Source organism: Zootermopsis nevadensis, unplaced genomic scaffold, assembly GCF_977971745.1.
Source record: "Zootermopsis nevadensis isolate Lab colony 2312 unplaced genomic scaffold, Znev_1.0 Znev_ptg000004l, whole genome shotgun sequence".
In the NCBI taxonomy this organism is placed as follows: Eukaryota; Metazoa; Arthropoda; class Insecta; order Blattodea; family Termopsidae; genus Zootermopsis; species Zootermopsis nevadensis.
Window position 1 is genome coordinate 6535539 of NW_028259136.1, and position 14986 is coordinate 6550524.

Sequence of the window (14986 nt, forward strand, 5' to 3'; positions counted from 1 at the left end):
AGGAAGAGTTCAAAGGCACTTGAACAGGGCACGCTACTCAGCGACACCCACCGCGTCTCCAGCAACGCGAGGTTAGCCCCCGATGCGACCTATTGGCGGAGGCCCGTGTACCACCGACTCCCACAACATGACTCAGCTACAAACTTGGCGTTCTCGCCATGTGCGCAGATGGTCACAGGATCGAATCCCATCCACTGCCTGCAACCGAACCCTACAGATTCTAAGTTACATTTGTTTCGCACACTTATTTCATTGGTAATTTGTAGGGACGCCTAAGATCTAACTACATACAGAATGTCACATTCTTAACACCATCGACCCATTAATAACAGCTTACAAAGTGAAATTTAAATAAAGTTCTAGCATGGCAGCCACGTTGGTATTTTAGGAGAAAAAAAAACTTAATAATTTACATTCTTTCTATTACCAGTACAAATCCACGTTCAAAAATAACAAAGGGATTAAAATTGCGAGTTTAAACAGTCCGCCCACTCTGCAATAACCTCAATCATGCTCACGTCATAAGTCTTTTTTTCTTGGGTTTATATTAGTTTTCCTACAACGACACATACAAGGACCCAAAAACCATGTTACGCACTTTTAAGTGCGTTTTCAGTCAGCCAAACAAATATCCCTTAAGCAGGACCGGGGATTTTTAATTAGTTATGACAAATTGTAGTTTTCTATTCTCCTCAGTTGTCTCTTTACTTATATCTGAATAATCAAAAACGAGACGTTTAATTTGCCGTGTAACAGAAACAGGAGATTCATAGTTCCATTCTCAAATCCTTTAATGAATAATAGAAAGTGTGCCAGTCAGTAGTCTGGCAACACGGTTCAGAGACCAATATTCATCAACATGACTCCTAGACAAGATAACGATTTGCTACACAAACTGCTAGACAAAGATGGAGGAAGCTACTGTTCATTGAAGAAAAACATTTCGCCATAGGTGAAGTTCTAAACAGGCCTGCACATTGACACACACACGATAACGCGTGGTCCACTGATACGGTCCAAGGGACAGTTTCAAGGGTTACGAGGGATAGCGGTACAAGTCTCGATGAACTTTCCGCCAGACTCAAAACCTATTCTCTTTCGGTAGCGGATGAGGAAATGGAAACACCCCAAGAATAAGATAAAAGCACCGTAGGTACCACGAAAGCAACTGTTTCATATGACACTGTAGCATAAGAACGGAATGTGACGAAGTGCCAGTCAGCTGTGAGAAATTTGTAGGAAAAATATCCACGGCGTACGAGTCAATATGAACCATTCTGATCGCCAGAAAACAAAAATTAATTTGCAAACGCTCTTCCAAGAAAAATTCTCATGCACAAAACACCAAAAAGAAAAAACAACGTTTTTTGAGTCACACAACTCATATCGAAAGCTGTCACGTGTTACTCGATCCACAATACGAACATTATACACGAACTGGAATTACATGACTCACGGCAGTCTAATACCGTCGCCATTTTTCAACTTCGAATTGAACCGTGGAAAATTTCACACGACAGTACCACGTGCTAAGAAGTGAAAAGAATAATGTAACACTCATTTGCATCCAATACACACAAATGACAATGCGTATGTAAACGAAGCTCCTTCTACAAAACCAAAACGTAGCTTTAACTCGGTTCCAGGTCCAAAGCATTAATAAGATAAAGTTCAAGGAAATAAAGATACCTACTAATCCTTTACGAGTTATTCAATAATCTGCATCTGAACTGAGATGTAGCTCATTTACGCCACACGCCAGCGAGCCTCCTGCGATATTACGCATAAGTTTAAAGACGTTTTACAGATTCCCACTTCCCCATCATCGGGACGATGGCCTCTGAAACGTCGGTCATCTTCAAAGACTACAGGCCGCATCCCAGAAGACAGACATCTTCATACATGCCGCCGTGAGAACCTAAAACCTCACTCTGACAACGTTCCTGAGCCACCAGTCTCTTCTGGACGCTTCACTGATTGTGCCGTGTATTCACGTGTAAGGTGACCGACGTTTCAGAAATGCGTATTGCCATCATCCCCCTATTGAGAAGCAGTACGAACTTCCGAAACGTCGGCCAACTTCAATGAGACTATACGACTAAATATTGTGCCAGAGAAAAGTCATGAAGTCACTAATGTCACACGTGCCCAACCGAGTACCAGTTCTGATGGGATATTAATTTAACCAGCAACGAAGAAATCCGTTACTCCGGAGAAATATCTACAACCAAAGAGAATTCTAGGAACAGACAAGAGCAGAAAATTGCAGCAGAATAAAATGACAGTGCCTTCAGTTCCTGGTATCGGTTGGTGTGAGGGGAAAATAAGGAGCAGTTTTGAAAAGATCAAAACACTGACAACCTTGCCCATTTCCTGTATCTTCTCCTTCACATCTTTCAAACAAATAATGTGTGAATATTAGCACTGAACGTCAACCAAGACACCCCATTTCCACGATGGACAGCTAAAACTACAGGAGCACGATGACTGCACAGCGTAATAAACCAAACACTCCACAGTGTTCTTCACAGCCTAATAAATGCAACTGTACGCCAATGAAACTTCTGTTTACAATAAGATACCAGCGAAATTCATAAACGCACAGGTAGAAATAATGTTCACATACAATAACACCGGTGAAAAGTTCGGTATCTTGTTCTTGATTGAACAGGAATTTTCTTGGATATTATCCATCGTCTAGTAAATATAAAACGTAAAACGACGTTTCGCAGATGGGACTCTATCTCCGGAGATAGGGATTAGCTCTATCTAGTGGGCCCAGCTGTGTAGGAACCTGAAGACGGAGATAGAGTCCCATCTCCGAAACGTCGTTTTACGTTTTATATTTACTAGACGATGGATAATATCCAAGGAAATTTTTTATTCAATTGACTCTTCACCATCGTCAAGAAGTTTTATATTTGATAGCTTGTTCTTGCATCGACAATGACACCGGCATTTTAACTGTATCCATCGACATCTTCTTCCAGAAGTAATTTTTAAACTAGATAAACCCTTACCTAGACATACGTTTTCTCCTATATTTCCCCACTTTCTGTCCCACGGAGTCTGCAAATGGGGAAAAATTCACCATCTGTACCATTAATAAAGATTTAACAAAAACAACCATCTCTATACCTTCTAGTGGACCTAACAAGGGCAAATGGGAACCACAGACAGGTACGTAGGACGCTCACCAATTTCTGATAGAAACGACGAGTACAGATCGTGGATTGTGATTGTTCACATGCACGTGAGCAAAAGTTAATGAACATAGGGTTCTGACTGGAAAATCTCATGGAAATATCACTTACGTAGATGGGTGAGGGGGGGGGGGGTTATATTCATTTGGATAATTTTAAAATAAGCTGAAAATATGAAGTGGATTCATCTGCCTCAAAAAGGGCCTTTCTCGTCGCGATATAAAACGCCCCGGACCGAGAAACATACCGTGCGAAGGGAAAGTTGCATAACATCTAATCCAGAAGATGCTATGAATATCAAAATCGATGACGACACACAAACGTAACAACACTGCAACATCTACCATTGAACACAGGATCGTATACATACGTAAACCGCTTTTCCACGAATAAATAATGGGGCAAACAAGGCCATAAAACACGTTAATAAATACACAGATAACGTTTATGTTTCCAATAGACATTTTAATGGAACTCTACGCCTACATCTGTCAGCAAATGTGTGGAAACCCTTAACTCTGCAGATCAACGTTCTGCAGGAACAAAATGCATCAAATTCCTAACAAGTCTTTAAATCAACACGTTTCAGGTAGAACTTACAACAGCCTACTACACACACTTCTAGTCAAACAAATCGTGCGTTATAAACAAGCCTGCCAAAAATTTCCTAAAAATTTAAGCCCCAGATACAAAAGTAACGGCCACTGACGTGAATTTATTCGCCGATGGAGCTGCCACCTGCGAAAAAATCGGTAAACGGTTTCAGAAGTCTGTTGGAGGGGAATACACACATCCACCATGATCGCACAAGTCCAATCTTTTATTCCTTTAAGACGGTAAAGTACGATAAAAATACACAAACGTTGTCAACCATTAAAAAGCCAAAACTCGTCTAAATAATAATGTTGAAGCTATCGGTACATATAGTTACCGGTCTTTATAGGGTTAGTTACCGCGACTTCAAGAATCAAGGACCAAATCCTTCATGCTCTGAACCTACACGGCCGAACAGTTCCACCGTCTTCAACGGAACATAAACGACACGACAATCCTCCGAAGCACATCGACCTCAATAACAATGCCGCCTTTATCGCCGACGACGACACAACAAGCGAAATCGTTTTTAAAACCGCCATTCGGTAACAGGCGATACGGATAGAAAGCAGCTTTTCAGTTTTTCGCCGTACCACCACGAAGAAGGGCCCCCCCCCCCCCGTTTGCAGCTGCATATTGCATCATCCAACAAACCACCTTGAGGGCAACGCATCACAGCAGACAGTAACACGATTACCGACAAACAACGAATTCCCGAGTGCATTCAAATTATACGCGTGCCTCTAAAACGTGTACACACACATTCAATGAATGATATAATCGCATTTTAATAAACAAAATCATTACATACGTCAACACTAGGATTTGATGAATCAGCGAATCTGACGTAGGTGTTCAAAATGGCCACTGTTAGCTTTGTGGAAGTTGACAGCGGTGAGAAACTGACTGACAAACAGCCAAAAATGTTGCTGCTGAATATACATCAATAATCAATTCATTCGCGTTCGCCGACAACGACAAACAATACGAGTTCTTATGTGTGAATGTACAGCCGACATATCACATATCGCTCATCGTTTCGGTGTGAATCCTTTCTAATGTAACCGACGAGAATGGTAAAATTATTCCCGTGCACTAGGCCGAGGTAAAGATGCGAGCGGTCAGCTTCTAGCTCCGGCTTCAATACCCCCGCGAAGATACCTATTTCACTGGGGAATAGGTGACGACGACCACCACCGCCAGTCCAGACGTCACTAACACGGCACATGGCAACCCTTGGAAGACCAAAATAAATATAAAGGTGTAATTCATACAGCAGTTTCACTTTCTAAGCGCAGTCCTTTGATCCAATCACCCGAAATGCTCCTAGATTTCCCGAATAGCTTTAATGAAATATTTTTGGATCCAGCACTATTAATATCCCCCCCAAAAAAACGATGGGTTCAAGTTCATTTCGAGATCCAGACCAAAAACCGCGGCCAAATGATAAACTCTCGTGTTTCATAGGCATGAGGTATCGATTTGGAATCTATACCCGAACAATGGATACTATTCCTGAGATATTTCGCGATTTTCGTCTGTTCCTCCCGTTCACAGTACTTCATTAAATTTGGCCACGGGAGATTCTTTCCAATCCATTACACAGTTCAATAACAGTCCTATAATAATTATTCTGCCAGCGTCATTAAACACCACAAATAAATCGTGATTAGGAAATGAACGCAGACAAGCTCTGGCCTGGCTTACTGCTGAACACAGCAGCTGGTGTCCTTCGACGTTCCACTTTGGTGCAAACCATGGGTCATTGTCGATGGCGTCATAACAAGTGAAACCACGCCATCGTAAAAATCTCCGACCGATGTACTCAAGAGAACACGTGGTACAAAGACAACAAACTCGTCCATTAATACAGTTAACATGATGGCACATCACTTCTCTGTCATATGCTGTTCTAAACTATAAGAAGTTAATGGTGAACTGCTTTAATTATTAATCCAGCTTACCAGGAATATAGATAAATACTTCCTCATTGCGTAGATCCCATTCCTTACTAATCTTTTCCCTTGAATTTGACCCGCGGGCGATTTATGTGCAAAGATTATCCTGTTGACTAGGGGCTCTAATAACTCAACGAAAGCCACAATGGATGTAAACAATGAAGGGCAGCTTAATAACATACGAAATACGGTAAATATTTAAGATACGTGCACAAGAAAAACGACGGTGAAGATGACGTTGTGGGTTGCGACACCATCTTCTGACCAGTTCTCACAATTATCCTCGAATCATTCAAACTCGCTTCGAATCTGTAGTTGATATCCAACGCCAAAAAAAAAAAAAAAGCTGTTCAGAGAAACATACAGTGGAAAATTCCTGGAACACTTTCCACCTCTCATTCGGGGAAAGTTGCAAGAAAGGCAGAAGAGTCTTTGCGCCGACTCGACTCAATAATTAAACTCGGAAGAGTTGCAGCTCATGGATTCAACTTTGCGTCATCTTGTTTGTGTATGTAACAACGATTTCACGTCGTCTCTGCGATCCGTCGTTGCACTATCCTCTCAGCTCACAGATTCGAATGGACCATACTACGCTGACGACCAAAACAATATTCATTTTAAAGGCACACATTGTTTCAGTAACCCACCCTTTTGAACATTCAACACGAGGAGCATTAGGCAGTGTTCGGGAAAATACATGCAGCACCCAAACACTCGTTTCCATGACAAAATTATCAAACGATATATGCAGTCATAAGGCTGAGACACCGCATTTCAAACCCCCCCCCCCAAAAAAAATGTCAAACATAAAGAGGAAGACAACGAAACTAAACGTGGGGAGATTTAAAAAGGGAATGAAATGCAAGGCAGAAAATAGGAAGGTGTGGGGATGAAGCTACAGGGAAGTGAGGGGGCAGAGCCCAGTGGTAAGGTTGAAAGTGACTCAGTGGGGAGGCCCTCCCCTCACCATAAACCCCTCCTTTCAGGACGTGGGGAATCAATACCACGTTGCCTAGTCCAACCGTCGCTACACAACATGCAGCTAGGGGGGAAAACCGGCAACACAGCACTAACTAAATGTGCGTACAGCGTCCATCATAAGATTGAGAAGTGTTGTCATGAAATCTTGTGGGGAAAAAAAATGGGTTTAATGTAAGATCTGCTAATAACATTCCACCAAAGAGTAAGAATGAAGCAATGCACTGCGTTTCCCTAGGATGTATCTCAATATAAATGCAAATGCAACATAAATCTCATTTATATTAAAAGGAGAAACAACTGCAAATAAACTGGCGACACAATATTAAATAACTTCACTTGTAACAACAGAGCGGACAGAAGCAATACCGAACTCCTTTGCCAGAAGGGGTTGATAGCTTCAGAAACGCTTGAACTTATCGGACACCAGTCTCAATTTCGAGCGTAGAAGCTGCAAGGGCATCAGAACGGCAGTAACTTGGCTGTTCAAACACAAAACTGCCAATAAAACGCGTGGCCACAAAAAAAAAATCTGCCCATATCTATATTCAGATAAGACAGTCAATATGATCAACAACAAAAGATTCCGAACTGAAACCACCGTAATTCATCTCGAAAGGAGAAACTGGCCTGAAAATCTCTACCTCAAGAAGCAGGAACAAAGAGAAAATCGTACGTGAAAATAATTAACACATAAAAGGTACACAAATATCCCAAGCCCGAAGGAACTGTGAAACAAGAATCGATAAAATTCAAACACTAGTGGAAAAAACATAGAAACAATCAAAAATGGATGGAAGTTAACTTATAATGTAACCATAAACCGAGGAACTGTACAAGAGCACAGTAAAATAAAATAGTCGCGGGTAAAAAATTATATATTACTGAAAATTACCCGACCACAGTTCAATACAAGAAAATTCAATTTAAAATTCAAAGCTTCCTAATATGGCGGTCGAAGAATCTTATAATGCCGCGATACCAACTTGTTGCTTGCCACTACATACAATCGATTTTACAATTTTCATGAAACAGAAGATCATAAACATTGTGAGCATGAGTAAAATCCAAGTTTACATAACTTACCATATCTGGTCCCATATCTTTTATGTCACAATAAATCAACAACCCTGATGCCGGTGTCATCCAACTCTCGTGTTGCAAAATTTTTGGGCGAGAATTACAAGACCTCAGTGGATGCTTTATAATATATACACTAATTCACAGCAATTAATTATGGAAAAACACAAAACACCACCACATACACACGAAAAAACTATTTACAAAGCATCCGAACTAATTGCTCTTCTCTTTAGTTTCACTCCATTTTTATATTCAAAATTGTTTCACCGCCCACACCTTCGAACACACACGCGCGCGACACAAGCTCCAACTGCCGAGACAAAGAACCAACGCCGGGACTGGGCAAGTTCATTACCTCTAAGTGGAGGGGTGACAAATCACCAGGTTGGCCAACGCATTTGATTCTACACTACTACGGTCCCAGAAAATGAAATACTCCTAGCAAACGTAGGCACCATGCAAAATTTACGCCGAATGAAATATTGTAAACGGTCTATATAACCGTAACAATTTAACTACATCGATTCACTGCCTGTAAAGTTATATTAGTTTTGCATACATTATGTAATAGCTAAAGTGTTCCAACTAGCGCTATGATGTTGGTTGGCCTGATATCGCTCGAGGCTGCCGCGAAAACGTGACTCAAATAAATGCCGCCAAATGTCAACCAGCAAACACTGTTGTACATTTGACTAGGGAAATTCCAAACCCCAAAAATTACATCAAGGAACTAAATTTCAGTAACAGCTTTCATTGAAAACACAAAACTGCCATACATTCTGTTCTTTCTGTCCCAGGGACGACCTCTTTTTGCATCTAACCAACATTTCCAACTTCAGTAATCAATTTTCTTGCATCCTTTCTACATGGCATTTCCCATCTTCTTCACAATCATGCATGTCTTCGGCTACTGTGAACTTGCACACTTTACAAATAACTATATATTTTTAAAATTCAAAAACCATGTCCGTATAAGGGACAGACATAAGGGTTTAACAACACTGCTTACATAGCAAGAAAACCATGCTGCAAAGGAACAAATTTATGAAGCTTTCAGTCAGATAAAATCTTAAACAAAGCGTAACTTGTAGTTAGAGTTGAGTGCAAGATGGTAAATATCAGACTATAAAAAATTCATTTGCATTATACAAGGAAATAAGAGGTAGCTTAAGAAAAATACATTACTCTACATATATTTTGTATGAAGACAATGATGACTGTCACTTGGAATGTTGCATCATGTAGTCTGGAAGCAGTTTACCGATGTTTCAAAGGTGCTTACAGCCCCGATGATCATGGTGATGAAAGGCCTGATTAATCATCTGATGACAGAGGCAGTAAGCACCTCTAAAATGTCAGTAAACTTCTACTAGACTACATAACACAAAATCCCATAAGAGGGTCATTGTCATATTTGCAGCCATGAGAAAATGAAATCTCACAAAAAATATGAAGAAGTTCTTTCTTTCATTCTTTATCTCATCCTCAGTGAGGAGATAACAGTGTGAATGGTACCCATTTATGTGTATGTATATCTATAAGTGTGAAAAAGACAGATAGTGTGCTGTAGCCCCCTCTGTGGCATATTCTGTTTCTTTTACATGTTCTCCTTTCAGCAATACCATCTTAAAATATAAACCATGCATGATACTTGATTTGTTCATTTGATTTCTAAGAGTTCTTGATTAACAAAACGTTCTTACATTATTAAAATAATTCACATGTAAGAACATGAACTATAAAAACAAAAAAAACATTCCCATAATTCTTACAACAGAAAAATGTCAGCCATGCATATTGCTTTTATAAATTTATTTATAAATTATTTAAAATACTATTATGAATGGAAATTCTGGTTTTCAAAGAGTTTAATACTTAAAATAAAGTCAAAATCACATGATGCTAATTGACATTTAACAAGCTGAGCTGTGTTGCCTAGGTAAGACAATGACCTTCACTACACTGAAAACTTGGTCACCTTGGAAAACTAAGAGCGCAGTCTTCTTTGAACCATTAACAGATACCTCCAGGCAGATTATTTCAAATAAGGTAATAATATGCTGACAGACAAAAATAAAGAGCAATGAGAGAAAATATCGAAACCAACAAGCCGTCCTGACCAGAATGTTCCGATACCAGTCAGTTACAATTCAACAAGGAACTGAAATACTTTGTGCACAGTAATCGGACCATTTAGGTCAACATCCAAATAGGAAATTTTATCAGTTTGCTTAACGTAGAATCATGTGTGCAATATGAACATTCAGCAAGGGCATGTGAACTTTTAAATATGAGTGGTTCTAACATATCTCACTCAGAGTCTGATGCATATAAAAGTTCTCAACACATAATTTCATAAAAAATAACAGCTAATAATAAGTCAAATCCTGCACGCAAGAAGCATGTTTGATACTTAAGATCAAACCAATTAAATCCTACTTTACTCTCCTGAATAATTAAAATAAATTTCATATCAGCATAACATAAAAAAGTCCTAAGTATTTACTAATTTCATTGCATGTATCACCAAAATACACAAACGACCAAGCAAAGTTTGCTGTTTACACCTTCTACAAACAAAAACTATGAAAATTCTACTACATACAGATGGTTATGGGTCAGAAAGCAAGGAATTACATTGTTAAAAATTTTATCTTTAAACTTTTGCAGCAATAAAGACAAAGTAACACAGGGTATGGCCCTAAAAACAAACAAAACTCATCAATGAAGGCCATCGTTCCTTCATATATGCAGCACATCTTTATAAGGAACAAATTATTACACAGTTGTGTAGTACCAAGACATAGAAAAATATAATTAAAAGATTTATAACATTGACAGTTATGTTTGATTTATCCTTTTCTCTCAAAAATTTCAACAAAGTATTTACTTCTGATCTCTTATATGCAATTCCAAAGCTCTTATAACCCATTTTCATCTCTTAAACAAAAGCATAAGAACTCTAAAATTGTCTTACCTGTCCATTTCTAGGTTGTTGATGAATTGATGCAACAGCTGCCATCTGTTGAGAAGTCATATGATTATTGAGGAATACAAGATGGTCAGCTCCAGGCTAAAAATCAAAACAGATGGAAAATTAAAAAGGACCCAGTAGACCATGACAGGCTGGGTACATAGAATGCATGAACAAGGTGATGTTTCATTTTCTCATTGTGGTGAGCATGAATATGATTGTCTTCCGGGATGTTATGTCACGTGGACTTGAAAGCAGATATCAGCGTTCTGGAAAAACATGCTGCCCCTCACTTCAGCCATGAATTCTGTGTAAATAGGGGTTACTCAAACATGAACCAAAATCAAATGTCAGGCAACTTGCAGTATAGGTCAAACATAACTGAAATCTATATAGATTCAGAGATTAAGCACATGAACAGACCATGAAGATGGTACCTACATCCAAGACCACATGGGTGTTACAACCCAGAAGACCAACAACAATGACTTACACTTGTTCAAGAATATATCCCATACTCTATTTACATTGTAACGCAAAGTGCAAAAACACACACAGCCCTCATTTATTTATTCATTCTGGACTTCATCCGTAATATGGATCTTCCTTTATCTTCAAGTACATAGACATCATCTGTCTCGAACCCAGAAGACCAAGCTATCCAGATCAAACAGAACAGGTGCTTCCCTCTATACCTGATGACGGAATATCAATCCTTCAACATAAATGTTTAAAGCTTCTTAAAAACTTTCAACAGACAATGTATGAAACTCAAAATAAAAAATACTGTAATACTATCATCAAAGACATTGAGGGAACAAAATATAGTCCTGTTTACCATGGCACCAGCCTTCACATAGTCTCAGATTAATATGTATAAGAAATATCAAACATGGTAAAACATTGCTGAAGTTATTAGAAAACTTAATCATATACTTCATATTTTCTTAGTGGAGCGTCATATTATAGGCTTTCTGCCTCACATTAACTAAGCATATGTGGCACTGACTGATTATTCATTGGTGTCACCAAATCTAGACTTCCTCATTCTGCTAAACTATTTGTTTCAGCCTTCATTTAACAACACATTGTCAACATTGGTTATACCTGGTTCAGTTACAGAACAATAAGTAAGAGTATACAAGGAAGCAGTCCTAGCTTGTTTCTGAAGGGACTGAGGAAAATCTCAGTCACAACAGCAAGATGAGTATCTAACTTGGAGCCAACAACTGAACTTAACGTTCTCTTGCACAACTGAGGGAAGGAACTACAGCAGTAAGTTCAAGAGCAGTTTAACATGTGAAATCTTACACCAGGTTCTTAATTTATGAAAATGTAAATGAAGTTTGAGTTTGTTATCCGGCGAGTCTCTGAACTGTGAAGGTAACTCAGAAAGAGGAGAAGGCGCAAAAATAAAGGGAGGAGGCGGAGGCAGAGTGTATGGGCATTACGTACAAGAAAGTTCCAAGGTTAGGCCTCAGTCTGTCTAGAACAACACAGCTAGAGCCAGATGCTTTACTGGTTTAGCCAGTTCACTGATCCATGGCACTCCAAGGTGACCTTCAGCAAGACACAAACTCAGGACCTTTTAGTGAGAATAACACTAACAACACACAAATCCCGAAGCAAATGACCACCTCATGGTCAGTACAGACATAGGCTTTATGTTTCTGGTGCTGTTTCCCCATCCTTTACTTTGATAACAATTTTATTATTAAAAGTAAGCCATTTTTAAACATGGTACAAATGATTTCATGTTGTAACACCCAGTGAGAACAAAATACACATTTTAAAACTAAGTGTTGAGGTGTTTATATTTTCAAAACCACTACTGGCTAGGTTGAGGTTCACTCTACAACAGGCTGTTCTTAGAATATTAAATCTTTTCTGCCTCTAAGTGCAATGCAGTTGTCCAGGATTCACTGTAAAATTCCTTAAATTACTTTTGATCCCATTCTTACTCATTTCAGCATCACAAGTTTGCTCCTGTACTCACACCACTAAGCTATGAAGTGATCTTTTATTTTGTAAATATATGTGGAATGACAAAGCAGGTTTCTGAAATACCAAATAATCGAGGTCCACCCAATTAAAATTATCCTGAAGTTTATCATATTACAATTGAGAATACCAGGAATTGATTTTCAAATTACCATAACTGTCTCCTACATCACCAATCAAAATCATCTTTCCATTACATTTGAAGATTTTTAGACCAATGATGATGAACACCAATGCTAAATAATTGAAGACCCAATCAACCCCAAAACAGGTCATGACCCACTTCCTGCCATTTGGTTTCACTTTCGTAATCATTATATAACCCGATCACATACCCATGTCCTCATCACTCAACTGCCTTCCTACTAACCACTCTATCAAACATAACCACTGTGTATCTGGCTCACAGGTCACGGCCCACTCTGAGCTCAAGAGCAACTGAATGGACTGACCACTATAGAAAGAAATGATACAAAACCACGAGCATGAGAAAATGTCATCCTAGCATAGACAGCAGATTGTGAGGCCAAATTTTCACCCTCTCTCTTAGTATTCATAAAGACAACATTCATTATAAAATAAATTTCCCAGTGGTGGTAACTAATAAAGCCATTCCTACACCATGCTGAAATTCCAAAACTGACAAAACAAAGTTCTTAGTAAAGCATATAACCCAACCCAACAGTTTTTCTTTAAAATCAACATGGCCCATGTGTACCACACTTAGATAAGCTACAAGTGCAAATATTTACTACTGCAACCAACCCACACTCTGAGAAAGGTGCAACCAGTCTCAACCAGCAACTACATTTCCGATAATCAGAAGACATATAATGCAAAATTTCATGCTAGAATACATTATTCGAGGATCCTGTTAATTATAAACCTCTAAATAGCACAAAATACAATACCTAATGTCTAATAAATTGAAATATGATAGAATGATACAAATTAAATAAAACTTAACTGCTGGTCACATCATATATTAGGAACCATTAACATTACAAATTTTAAAGTCCACCAAGTCTACCTACAATTTCATATGATAAAAATAAAAATAAACAAAAAATAAATAATATTTTTCACTGACTGAAGCGCAATTTTTGCTGCATAATGTTATCCTTGATTCTCTAACATGTGACATGAAATATAAAACATCAAATTTTGTTAACTTTGTGGATGATTTCTTGAGACTAGTTTGAGCAATGTTATTTCCTGAATAAGAACATTTGATAAAAACAAACAAAAAACTCTTTTAGATGCTAGTAAGGACGTTGGGTTACTATCATAAAGAAATGTATAGTACATGACTGTAATCTTGAGACTTGCGAGGAATGCAGGAAGTACAAGGCGTTAAAGGCTGATGCTATCTTTCCTCCTTCCTCCTTCACCCCACTTCCTCACCCTGCAAGTCTCAAGATTACAGTCGTGGAGTGAATGCTTATTTATGCTTTCCCACCAATCGCATCTACACCGCTATATCATCCAACAATCTTCTTCAGACTGTCAATGAGATTGTTTCACCAAAGTGCAGTGGCTGAATTCCTCACAGAGAAGAACATTTCAGCTGCAGATATCCATGGATGACTTCATCATGCAATCATATGGAGTTTCCTGCATGATTGCTAACAGTGTCAAAAGGTGGACAAAACACTTTTTATAAACAAAGAAGCAAAACCATAACTAATCAGTCACGGCATGGTTAACCCAAAACCGAGCGCAAATGAACACAATGTGTAGGCATGCTCATCAAAGAGGACTGAACGGTGACAGAGAAAACACATGACAGCCTGTTGCTGAACAATAAGTCGTACAGGAGATGACAGCAGTCTTAAGTTAATGGAAGATCTTTACAAATTCCTGCCTGCTAGTGGAAAAACACAAAGACGTGCATGGGTGTGTCAACACAGTTATTTCAACAACATAATGCTATGGACAATCACTTCCTGTTCAACACTGACTGGTGAGGAAAGCTGATCTCCCCTTTATGACCCAGAAACAAAGTGACACAACACACTGGTTTCCAAATAAAGAGAAAGGCCAGACAAAGTACTAACCTTTCTTTGCAAAACAAACAAAAAAACAAGGCGAAGAAAAAAGTTTTATCGCATCATTTCTTCATACACATGTTCTTCTGCCATTGAAGAGTAATCTGCTCCTAAACTCCACCGATCACCACCTACTGCTTGCCCTAT

General features: G+C 38.8%; 1 protein-coding gene across 5 annotated transcripts in view; it reads right to left on the reverse strand.

Moving 5' to 3' along the window:
• Window positions 1–14986, reverse strand: part of pum (pumilio) — a 175022-nt gene that overhangs the window by 154278 nt on the left and 5758 nt on the right. For 4 of the 5 annotated variants that reach the window (XM_087342699.1, XM_087342696.1, XM_087342698.1 and 1 more), the window contains exon 5: window positions 10794–10889. In XM_087342699.1, the coding sequence (XP_087198825.1) occupies window positions 10794–10889 (96 nt within the window). Of the gene's footprint in view, window positions 1–7819; window positions 8132–10793; window positions 10890–14986 lie in introns of those variants that run through there. The other variant, XM_087342700.1, reaches the window with a different exon arrangement.